The sequence below is a fragment of the Bufo bufo genome, chromosome 6, assembly GCF_905171765.1.
Source record: "Bufo bufo chromosome 6, aBufBuf1.1, whole genome shotgun sequence".
In the NCBI taxonomy this organism is placed as follows: domain Eukaryota; kingdom Metazoa; phylum Chordata; class Amphibia; order Anura; family Bufonidae; genus Bufo; species Bufo bufo.
The window spans coordinates 275742141-275755259 of NC_053394.1; the positions used below are offsets into that span (position 1 = coordinate 275742141).

At 41.9% G+C, this 13119-nt stretch overlaps 1 protein-coding gene across 1 annotated transcript in view; it reads left to right on the forward strand.

The window, feature by feature from the left end:
- Window positions 1-13119, forward strand: part of OIT3 (oncoprotein induced transcript 3) — a 35831-nt gene that overhangs the window by 7671 nt on the left and 15041 nt on the right. Inside the window, exons 4-7 of the mRNA XM_040439010.1 lie at window positions 2829-2951; window positions 4515-4637; window positions 10330-10490; window positions 12146-12561. Of these exons, the coding sequence (XP_040294944.1) occupies window positions 2829-2951; window positions 4515-4637; window positions 10330-10490; window positions 12146-12561 (823 nt within the window). The remainder of the gene's footprint in view (window positions 1-2828; window positions 2952-4514; window positions 4638-10329; window positions 10491-12145; window positions 12562-13119) is intronic.

Genomic DNA, 13119 nt, shown 5'->3' on the forward strand with positions numbered 1-13119 from the left:
GAAATTTGGCTCATTTGTTGGATGATTGATGGCACCGTTACAGGAGCGTCCGATCGTTCATTCCCAATATTGACCCAATCCTCGGCCTGTCTAAAAGGGCCCTAAACAAGGCCAGATTGACCATCTGGAAATTCTGGCAATTTACAGATGGGCCGCCTGCTGGAGCATCACTAGGCCAAAACATCCCCAGCTTGGGCCCCAGATGTTTTGCCCAGGGCCCCGAAAGTAATGGTCACCATAGATACAACTGTATTGCCATCCTTAGAACGGAGATACAGTTGAACAGTGCGGCAGGGCAAGGAACCAATTGTTCCCCTCCCCACCATTCACTCTCACAGGCCACTAGCCTGAAGCCTATAAGGCACTGCAGGCAGTCTCAAAGCAATGACATCATCGCAACCGCCTGCGTTTGGACTTGGGCATCTTAGCTCGTAGGCCAAAAGAGGCCTGTGGCCTGCCTTGCAGAGTAAAGCATGAAGGGGGACTCAGGTGAGTATTTATTTCCTGTCACCGGGGCAATACAGGGGGGCTGTTTAACTACTGAGGACACTTCAGGGGGACACTATAACTACTGGAGACACTACAGAGGGCCATAAGTACTAGGTCAATATAGGGAGCATTATAATTACTGGGGGCACTACATGGGTGCATTATAACTTCTGGGGCACTATAGAGGGCCTTATTACTACTCAGGCACTACAGGAGGACATTATAAGTAATGGGGCAGTACAGGGGGACACGAAAACTTACTTGCTACTGGGAGAATTTTAGGGTCCTATTGGGGGCCTTATTAATACTGAGGGTACTATGGGGCATTATTTATACTGGTGGTACTGTGGGGGGGTGGGCATTATTATTATTACAGGGTGTAATATGGAGGGTACTACTTTTAATGGGTGCACTTTTAGGAAGTATTTGAGGTAATATCTGTATGCAAGCTCGGACTGGCCCACAGGGGAACAGGTGAATCCCCTGGTGGGTCCTTGAGCAAGGGGGGGGCCCCTCAGTCTGCCACCCCTAGCACAAGTGACACATGGCTCACTGCACTACATATGCAGGGCCAGACTGGGAACTTAAAGTGGCCCTGGAAAAAAGCTAAAAGAGGCCCCATGCTGTAAGCGGATCCAAATTGACAGTAGATGGGACTGGTAATACCATAGTGAAGCACATAATACCGCCCCAGCAGAACCAAATATCACAGTGCAGCACAAAATGCTGCCACCCACACTATAGAATTCAGCTATATCACCGTACTGAGGCTGCCGGCCATGTGCATAAGTACCTGAAAGCATGAGCATTATGTATCCAGCTGGCGGCAATGAGGAGGGCTCAGGTGGCCCCATGGACATCGGATGACTGGGAAATTTTCCTGTACAGTCAACGGCCGTTCCACCCCTGTACAAACACGAATATGCAGCTTAAAGCATATCAAACAACTATGTGTCCCTATAAAAAACTGTGTAGATTATTTAAGAGACTTCGCAGTTTATTATCATAGACACATCAGGTGGCAGAGATGACTGCTAGGCACAAAGAATGCCAGCCAGTATCCTCTTTCCCCAGGGCCTTCCTTCTTGAAGTCGCTGCAGGACCCCATAATCAACCATCTTGAGAGTCTTGCTGCTGTGTGAGCAGGTTGTACTTGCATGTAGCTATACATTGGGCCCCCAGAATTAATTTTATAGGTGGACCCTAGTCACCCCAGTCCGATACTGTCTATATGGTACTGCTATTTCTTCAGTATGGTATTTGGGGGCATTGGAGAGCACAACTTCCACAGAATTGGGGGTAGCAGGGATGATGGAAAAGTAAGGAATCTAAGATGTCTGTGTGACAAACTGCAGAGACAAGACACAGCTGAAAGAAGTCATCAAGGTGGTCTGCTCCGAATGGACAAGATGGGGAAAGAGAATGTCTACATTAGAGGAGACGTCACTGGATAGTGCTGAATGTAATGTCCATTCAAATATGCCATTAGTGCGGAGGAGGGGGGCCCACAAATATATTTCAAATTCACAATACAGTGAGTGGGCCTGTCTGTTTTAAAATGCCAGAGCTGAATTTCAGTCCAAGTCCGGCTCTGGTTCTAAGTCTTTATGTACACTTTGGTTTGGAGCATTACCCTCTCTTATGAGTCATTAAGCTCCTGTCTTATGTGGATCTGATATATGGGGCGAGGGGGAGCGTTTTAAGACTAAGTGGATAATCAGCAATGCCCTTCTAGAGATAAAGAATGAGCAGGCTAGAACACTATATGGGAAGGACCTGGAATATTTTTAGTTTCATCTGCCAAAAGAACAGACTCTGAGTACTGTCTGATTTATAGCCCCATGACTTGATGCACGATGGAAAAATCATCTGCCAGCAGCTATTAGTGATCCAGTCATTTATTTTAGCAGAATTAAATTAGAAATATGGCAACTTCAAGAAAAATAGTACAGCCAGGAATTGCTAATCTCACTTGTAAAGGACATATAGCACAAGAAAAGATGCAGAAGGGACAGAGGATGGACGCAAAGATCCTAAATTCTGTGATATCAGCAATTCAACAAATACCCCCAATTCTATGTCATCTCCATTGAATCCCCTTGGACAAATTCACACTTAAAATCATCATGAAATGTAAAATTCTGCAGTTTATTTATAACAGGCAGCAATCTCCTATCACATGAGGATCTCTTAGTATAGACTTATACTAAACATACTGTGGGAAATCTATTGTTTTCCAATGTGCTATTTAATAGAGAAAAATAATAAATAGATGAATAAGAATGAAAATGGACATGACTTCAGCCATACGCCAAGTTTCTTGTCTATATGTATTGCAGATGAAAATGAATGTGAGCATGATAATGGTGGTTGCAGCGAGATCTGTGTCAATCTGAAGAACTCCCATCGTTGTGATTGTGGAAAGGGACGAGTGCTTGGGAGAGACGGCAAAACGTGTGAAGGTGAAAACATTTTCATTTTCTTCCTGTGGCTGAATCCACATTAATAGTTGAGAAACATTCCGAACTATTTTCTTTATTCGTTTTCTGATAAACTTCAATTAGTTCATGTCTTTTTCATATTCATGTCTTCTGTCAAAATTTTGCTGGTTGCTCTTGGAAACCGACAGCAGTTTATCTTCAGTCTGCTGTCAGACATAACCAATTATTACCCAAAAAATTCCAGTTTATGGAACAAGGATCACACATTTTTTAAGACTCATAGGGGTACTTCATTTATGATGATGATGAGTATAATTATTATTATTATCTTTGTCTGTTCTTGCTTCCCGTTAAGATCTTACTGGCAAAATCTAAAAGTATAACTTTTGGTATATGTTTGCCCACATTTAGTGAATGTGGGCAATTTGGATACCCCCTACTATAACAATAAACGAACAGTCTAAAAAAGAATTTATTCAGTAAAAAGATACTTGAAAAAATGGTAATGCTTCTTTAGGTATTGTTTTCAAACCTCCCAGTCAGTATAGCTTAAAGGGGTTGGCCCATCTCATACATTGGAGGCATATCGCTAGGAGTCCCACATCTGGGAGCCGTACATATCTAGAATGGAGCCTGCAAAATGAAGAAGAGTGGACTGAGCACCACCCTTCATTCATTTCTGTTGGACTGCCAAAAATAGATGAGCGTTGGCCGTCAACCGCATGGAAGTGAATGGAGCAGAGGACGCGCTTGCATGGTACGCTTCCCATTCGTTTCTTTGAAACCTCCAAAAACAGCACACTCGGCTTTTTTCAGGACTTCCATTGAAATGAATGGAGGGAAGCCGCACATGCACGGTCCTCTCTCCTTCACTTTGTAGGCTCCGTTCTAGAGATGGAGCATATGCCCCTAATGGATGAGATAGGCAAACCTTCCATCAGAAAGGGGCATTTAAAAAAAAATCGCAATATGCATACAGAATTTTTTTTTAATTTAACTTTTGCATATATTTTTTTTCAAATTTTTTTTTTTTCATAATTTCATCAATACTATAACATTGAAAAGTAAAGACTATTGTCAGGTTAGTGTTGCTGTGAGGGGAAGATGATATCTGAAAAGTAATCCTAATGATAATGGTAGGTATGGACAGCTCTGTTGTTCTTTTGGAATACCTAAATAAAGATGCCCACAGAAGAGCATTATATTGATTAGTGTAATGTGTGAATTTCTAATTGAGTCACTCATCCCCTTCCCTCTCTGACCGCAGTGATGGTCTGAATGAGAATATCAGACAAGGCTGTTTGTCATGCTGAAAGTCCAAACAAAGAGGAAGTTAAAGGACAGGAATGTAGAATACATAGTGACTTCAAAAAATGTAGAAAACCATCCACCCATTTTTTTAATTTTTTTTTATTATAGTTTGATCAATTTTATTTGACGGAATTGCCCCTTTAAAATAGCCTGCATACTATTCAAACTTTTGCTATGTGTTTTCTCCAACTTTGTGTATTTGCTGTTATTTCAGGTTTTTGGAATGTTTAAGTTTTATGTTTTTCATGTTTCTGCATGTTACATCTCTACTAGATATTGAGGGATGTCAGCACGACAATGGAGGCTGCAGTCACACCTGTGCGCCATCTGGTGATTCATACCAGTGTCTGTGTCCTCGGGGGCTTATCCTGTCTGAGGATAACCACACATGTCAAGGTATTATAGATGTGCTGTTTGTATTGTGGATAATGAGAGTTAACCTCTGGGACCCATTCAGTCTCCATCTGGATGTAGTGGTCAGAAGCTGATTCACCAGGCAGATCATGGGTTGGATTACCTCTGCTCTGGAGATGGATGCGGGTCTCAGAGGTATTACCTGCATCTGCTAGATTGAATGCATTTAAAAACTTTTATTCATTTGAAGGCTATGGACACCTTTGGGGGCATTTTTTATAATTGCATTGTATTCATTTTGAGCTAAATATAATGTTTTAATTTTATCTTTATTACCATTTTTCATCCACTTTCACTGTACAGGGTTGAGATTCTCTATTGGCAGGCTATTGGCTCCTCTGACGGCTCATGTAAAACTTATCTCTGATCTCCTGAGAGCTCATAAACACTCATTATAGCTAAATTCTTAGATTAATGATAAGCATGTGGCTTAAATAAGTTTATAAGCTGTTAGTAATTTAGAGATAAGGTTTATCAGATGACGGCACAAAGTAAAAGTAAGATGCTCATGGCTAGGTTAAAGCTTAACCCTTTATGACAAAAACTGCAGAAAATTTTTAATAAAGACCAATAGAAAAAAATATTTTTAGCCCAAAATCAAGTTAAATGCAATCATAAAAAAATTGCCCCCGTAGTTATGTCCATGTGGTATAAACAACATGTTAACTTTATTCTGAAAGGTACTGCTTTTACGGTGATACAAAATTTATATAGTTTTGTATATAAATTACATTCCTACTTTTGAGCCCTAATTTTTTTAATGTTTTTGTTTTGGCGTGTTTTTTATGTTTTTTTTGAGGGATGAGTTAACATTTTCATTCTAAAATTTCATTTTAGACATATGCCAATTTGTGGATCAATTTGTTTTATTCTGTTTTTGCTGGAGGTGTGATGAACAAAAAACAGGAATTCTGGCATTTTTTTTTACATTTTTTACAATTAATTTTAAATAATAATAATATATTATCGGTCCATTACAGAGTCCATTACAGATGCGGCTATATCAATTATGCATACATTTTTCTTATTGCATATAATAAAGCAATTTACGGTAAATAGAAAGGGCTTTTGCATTTTTTTCTTTTCTATTTCTTATTTTAAAAAAAAGTTAAACTATTTAAAATTATTTCTCATATAATACACTGCAATACTTATGCATTAGTTATGCACAATAACTCATTGTTATTAACTGTATGATGCATGTCAGCAATAACGCTGACAAGCATTCTATGAGGCTCTGCTTCTGGCAAGGCATAATAGATGTGGTAACATGGTGTACCTGGGGGTCTTTGTTTGGTCCCTGGAAGCCATAGCCTCCTCCCTCTGTTAAATGGCAGTGGCGGGTGGCAAGTGTCTACAGTGCAGTGTTGGTTATAAACTAGGTCATAATATGAGAACCAACCCAAAAATTAGAGCCTAGTGGAGCCTGGTCCTATAGAGGATCATCTGGTATGCTCAGCCAGTATGAACCTACCACAGATACTACCAGACATAGCAGTGCTATAGGCAAATGCCAAATCATGGATTCTTTCCTATTTTTTTTTAAAGAGATCTGTTCTCAGTTTTCTTGATATAAGTTTTTTAAATCTGATGTTCCTGAACACTGTTGTGTTATGCGTGTGTATTGTGTGACACAGTGAAGGAAATGGTCTGGGAAAACAGGTATTTTCCTCCCAGCGTGTGCTGCTGGGCTAATTTGCAGCCAGGTGGAGTCAAATACTGGACGGGATTTTAATTGCCGGTCCAGGTTTTTGGCAGCACCTGGCTGTCCTTAAATAGGCAGCTGGGCTCAACAGCAGGATCTCTGTGTTGGGATCTGAGGCTTGGTGCCAGGTTGGAAGACTGAGACCCATGGGCCGAGGAAACAGGACACCTAAAGCCTGCCGTGGACTGCTGGAGGCAGAACTGACATCAAGGTGACTTGTCTTATATGAACTTTCCAATTTGTGTGAAGTAACACCAAGATGTACAGTCGTGGCCAAAAGTTTTGAGAATGACATAAATATTGGAAATTGGAAAAGTTGCTGCTTAAGTTTTTATAATAGCAATTTGCATATACTCCAGAATGTTATGAAGAGTGATCAGATGAATTGCATAGTCCTTCTTTGCCATGAAAATTAACTTAATCCCAAAAAAACCTTTCCACTGTATTTCATTGCTGTCATTAAACGACCTGCTGAGATCATTTCAGTAATCGTCTTGTTAACTTAGGTGAGAATGTTGAGGAGCACAAGGCTGGAGATCATTATGTCAGGCTGATTGGGTTAAAATGGCAGACTTGACATGTTAAAAGGAGGGTGATGCTTGAAATCATTGTTCTTCCATTGTTAACCATGGTGACCTGCAAAGAAACGCGTGCAGCCATCATTGCGTTGCATAAAAATGGCTTCACAGGCAAGGATATTGTGGCTACTAAGATTGCACCTCAATCAACAATTTATAGGATCATCAAGAACCTCAAGGAAAGAGGTTCAATTCTTGTTAAGAAGGCTTCAGGGCGTCCAAGAAAGTCCAGCAAGCGCCAGGATCGTCTCCTAAAGAGGATTCAGCTGCGGGATCGGAGTGCCACCAGTGCAGAGCTTGCTCAGAAATGGCAGTAGGCAGGTGTGAGCGCATCTGCACGCACAGTGAGGCGAAGACTTTTGGAAGATGGCCTGGTGTCAAGAAGGGCAGCAAAGAAGCCACTTCTCTCCAAAAAAAACATCAGGGACAGATTGATCTTCTGCAGAAAGTTTGGTGAATGGACTGCTGAGGACTGGGGCAAAGTCATATTCTCCGATGAAGCCTCTTTCCGATTGTTTGGGGCATCTGGAAAAAGGCTTGTCTGGAGAAGAAAAGGTGAGCGCTACCATCAGTCCTGTGTCATGCCAACGGTAAAGCATCCTGAGACCATTCATGTGTGGGGTTGCTTCTCATCCAAGGGAGTGGGCTCACTCACAATTTTGCCCAAAAACACAGCCATGAATAAAGAATGGTACCAAAACACCCTCCAACAGCAAATTCTTCCAACAATCCAACAACAGTTTGGTGAAGAACAATGCATTTTCCAGCACGATTGAGCACCGTGCCATAAGGCAAAAGTGATAACTAAGTGGCTCGGGGACCAAAACGTTGACATTTTGGGTCCATGGCCTGGAAACTCCCCAGATTTTAATCCCATTGAGAACTTGTGGTCAATCCTCAAGAGGCGGGTGAACAAACAAAAACCCACTAATTCTGACAAACTCCAAGAAGTGATTATGAAAGAATGGGTTGCTATCAGTCAGGAATTGGCCCAGAAGTTGATTGAGAGCATGCCCAGTCGAATTGCAGAGGTCCTGAAAAAGAAGGGCCAACACTGCAAATACTGACTCTTTGCATAAATGTCATGGAATTGTCGATAAAAGCCTTTGAAACGTATGAAGTGCGTGTAATTATATTTCACTACATCACAGAAACAACTGAAACAAAGATCTAAAAGCAGTTTAGCAGCAAACTTTGTGAAAACTAATATTTGTGTCATTCTCAAAACTTTTGGCGACGACTGTACTTTTCATTGTGTGTGAAGTAAACACCAAGACTGCAAAGTAACGCATTGTTTTGTGCATTTGCCTCAAGTGTGAATAAAACACTGAAGTTTTGCATAAAGAACTTGTCTTTTGCCTCTGTACTGTGTCCGCTTACCCTATCTACCAGAGCGAAACTCCACAATTGCTAGATGTTTTCTTCCAAATCAAGACCATAAACCTTCACGCCTTATTAGATATGCTTGAGCTGATACACACACGGACTGTGCTCAGACTTTGATAAGAGCACTTGTCATTCTCAGTGTGTATTGTTGTTAAAGTCATAGGAGAGTGTTTACCTGTAGCAGGGAGTCAATGTTCTGCTCTGCTTTGTTACATACATCTGTCTGGCATTGAAGATTTAATTCTATCACTAATAACCAGGGCCGCTGATAGGCCAGTACAGCTGGCCCAGTTGTACCGGGCCCGGCTGGCAGGGGGGCCCGGGCTGCCGACTCCCGACTCCCGAGCCATTTTAATTTTTTTGCTGTCAGTGGGCTGGCTCCAGTAACAGCAGGCAGTGTGGGGGCGGCGCTCACTCACTGACGTCACACGCCTGCTCCTCCCACTAGGCGGCGCAGGCGCGTGACGTCAGTGAGTGAGCGCTGCCGCCCGCACTTGTTACTGGAGGGTGGAGGGAGGAGGCAGGAGCTGAATGTAAGGTAGTATTTTAGTAAAGAGATGAGCGCTGTGCCTGTGCTAAAATTAAAGTTACTGTCTGCAGCCTGCACGGCTGCACCGATTTATTAATGTATACTACTGTGAGTGGCGGGGGGGGATCTATATGGATGACGTCATGACGGCACTGTTATAGGGAGGGCGGGGGATCCGTGGATGGCACTGTTATGGGGGGGGGTCTGTCATGTGGATGACACTTATGGGGGGGGCCGGGGGGTCTGTGGATGACACTTATGGGGGGGATCTGTGGATGGCACCATTATGGAGGGGGATCTGTGGATGGCACCATTATGGAGGGGGATCTGTGGATGACACTGTTATGGGGGGGATCTGTGGATGACACTGTTATGGGGGGATCTGTGGATGACACTGTTATGGGGGGATCTGTGGATGACACTGTTATGGGGGGATCTGTGGATGACTGTTATGGGGGGGATCTGTGGATGGCACTGTTATGGAGGGTATCTGTGAATGGCACTGTTATGGAGGGGTATCTGTGGATGACACATAGCATAAGATGCTATATACGGTATGTGTCATCCACAGATCCCCCTCTATAACAGTGCCATCCACAGATCCCCCCATAACAGTGCCATCCACAGATCCCCTCCATAACAGTGCCATCCACAGATCCCCCCATAACAGTGCCATCCACAGATCCCCTCCATAACAGTGCCATCCACAGATCCCCCCCATAACAGTGTCATCCACAGATCCCCCTCCATAATGGTGCCATCCACAGATCCCCTCCATAACAGTGCCATCCACAGATCCCCTCCATAACAGTGCCATCCACAGATCCCCTCCATAACAGTGCCATCCACAGATCCCCTCCATAACAGTGCCATCCACAGATCCCCTCCATAACAGTGCCATCCACAGATCCCCTCCATAACAGTGCCATCCACAGATCCCCTCCATAACAGTGCCATCCACAGATCCCCTCCATAACAGTGCCATCCACAGATCCCCTCCATAAAAGTGCCATTCACAGATCCCCTCCATAACAGTGCCATTCACAGATCCCCTCCATAACAGTGCCATTCACAGATCCCCTCCATAACAGTGCCATTCACAGATCCCCTCCATAACAGCGCCATTCACAGACGACCCCCCAGCGCCATAAATATCACTTGTAGACAAATCTGCATGTTGTTTCAAGGCGGCGTCTGGGGAGGGGCCAAGGGCGGGGCCAGGGGTGTGGCTGAAGGAGGGATCAGGGGGTGGAGCTGAAGGGGGCCCCGTCATGTATGCTGTACGGGGCCCCATGATTTCTATCAGCGGCCCTGCTAATAACCACCAGTGATTCTCGTACTAGAAGGTGACTGAAGTAATCTCAAATTGCATTTTCTCACCATGTGACCTGAATCTTTCTGGTTCTCCTGCAGAATGAAGAGCTGAATTTTACAGTCAAGGTTAACAACTTTCTTATTCTTACTTTTGTTTTTCAGTTCCAGTGTTGTGCAAGCCGAGTTCCATAGCGGTCTCTGTCCCAAAGGATCTAGTTGGTGGACTGGAACTGTCACTTACTAATTCCTCCTGCAAGGGTGTTTCCAATGGAACCCATGTCAATATCAACTTCAACCTCAAGACTTGTGGGACGAATATCAATGTGTGTAACTGCTATAGCAGCATAAACATGTATTATAGGCATTAGTGATGAGCGGCAGGGGCAATATTCGAATTTGCGATATTTCGCGAATATTTGGGCAAATATCCGTCATAAATTCACAAATTCGTGAATTTGCCATTATATTCTTGATTGTGAAAATCGGTAATGTAATATGCATGTATTGCATGCGCAATACACGGTGGGTCACTTTTGCTACATTTTTCAAGCTGCTAGAAGTTTCCTGAGACTGGAGAAAATGGTTGGCATGGCAGAACATTACAATAGCTTTATATGCAGATAGAGTGCTCCAATATATTCACGATTGAGCTAATCGGCAATTAATGATACGCATATTTTGGCGCAATACGTGCAACTTCACATTTTAGCAGGTCTGAGTACATATTACTGATTGGTGCACTAAGTATTGTTGTGAACTTGTGACATCACAGCACTATGTCTGTAGTATGTATGTATGGACAGCAGAACTTATCACATTGCCTAACACCCTGCACTGGAACCTATCACCTACACTATATCACTTTCTAACCTAAACTGACTATCTCTCACTAACTATCTGTATTATATATATAAGCTAACTAACTAACTAACTAACTATCTAATGTAATGACACAGGAAAGCACAGAGCACAGCAATGACACTGCTGTCTCTCTCAGAACTCCATAAAACTACAGAAAATGGCTGCTGGGGAGGTTCTTATATAGTAAGGGGTAGGCAACTTTCCTATTGGTTGCTAGGGATGTTGCTAAGCTGTGACAAAGACATTGCAGCCTTCTCATTGGCTCACAAGCAAGAAGCAGGGAGGGATCATGGGTTCAGATGAAAAAAAAATCTAGAGTATTCGCGAATACGAATATATAGCACTATATTCTAAATCTTCGCGAATTTTCAAAGTGGTGATATTCGCAATTAGAATTCGTGATTCGAATATTCGCGCCCAACACTAATAGCCATCTATTCCTTTGCCCTACAAGTGGTTATGGGTCTTGACATTCTTGAGATCTAAAGTGATTTCTCATTATGCTTTCCATCTCTCAAGCAATTACATCCTTTTTTTCTTTACAACCATCAACATTATCATAGTTGTAGTTCATGCAATGCTTCTAGTATTTTTTTAAAATAATATATCTTTTCAATTTTTTAAGCCCTCAGGGGTGTAGCTACAGGGGATGGTGAGTTAGAAACCATATCCCAGCCCTGAGGGGAACTGAAGGCATTATTACCACATAAGAAGACAGTAATATTATAAATGTCAGATTGGGCATTGATACAGATTTTGCATTGGGGCGTCACATCATATCTTAGCCTTTCCTTTTCACTAAAAAGGTTTTCTGCAGCATTTTTATGCATATCATTAATAGAACTTTATATTATTTCCACAACATTTAGGTATCAGAATTATGGGGGCTTCTCATATAATTATTTTACTGTAGGATGGTGGTAGATGTGATCAGAAGGGTTTATCTTTCTCTTGGACAAGTCTGATAGTTAACAAAGTATGAGATAGTAAAACACAGTATATAATCATAGACGTGTAGTAGTATAATCATATTGAGAGTGATCTTTAATGTATATTTAGGTTTTTAGAAATGTGTTTGCTGCATTCTTTTGACTTCAACGATTTCCATCTTTTTCAGGTAGTAAGTGATAAGATCGTTGCTACCAACCTAGTCACCGGCATGCCCAAGCAGACCCCAGGCAGCAATGGAGATATTATAATACGTACAAGCAAAATACTTATTCCTATTACATGTGAGTTCCCTAGACTTTACACCATCACAGAAGGATACGTACCTAATCTTAAGAACACTCCGCTGGAAATTATGGGTCGCAACAGAGGTACCTTTCCCTTCACCCTGGAAATTTTCAAGGACAAAGATTTTGATGAGCCTTACAGGGAAACTCTGCCGACACTTAAACTCAGAGACTCCCTTTACTTTGGCATTGAACCTCTGATGCGTGTCAATGGACTGGAAACCCTAGTGGAGAGTTGTTTTGCGACACCAAGTTCCAAAAATGATGAAATCTTGAAATATTATCTAATTAAAGATGGGCAAGTATTGAAATAATTAATAATTTTTTTCTTAGTACAATATATAAAACATATAACACTAACCATGTTGATGCTTATACTGAGTTACATACTACATAATACCAACACAGTACAGAAGGAGCACGTAATATCCATAGAAAAATGTGACATATAAAAACTAATATAAAAACTAATGTAGTGGGGAGAAAAAAGCCCCCGGCAATACAATAAAATACCGATAAATATTCCTGTTCTGCATCATCACTACAATGAAAATATCTGCAGTGTTGATATGAGCTTTATGAATATATTCACATGTGGCAGTTTTCCTCTGCATTTTTACTTCAACTGAAATTGACTAGGTTCAGTTGTCAACTGTGCATTTTGGGACATGATGTGGCTTTATTTCACATCCAATTGATTCGACTTTCCAAAAATCAACAAAAATAGCCTTTAAGCTGGTCATACGTTTGTTTGGCCGGCAACTATTCCTTCAGGCCAACCACATGCACATTCAGCTTGGAAATCCAACATGGTCATCCCAATTTAGGACAACCTATTACATTAGAAGGGTTGGCT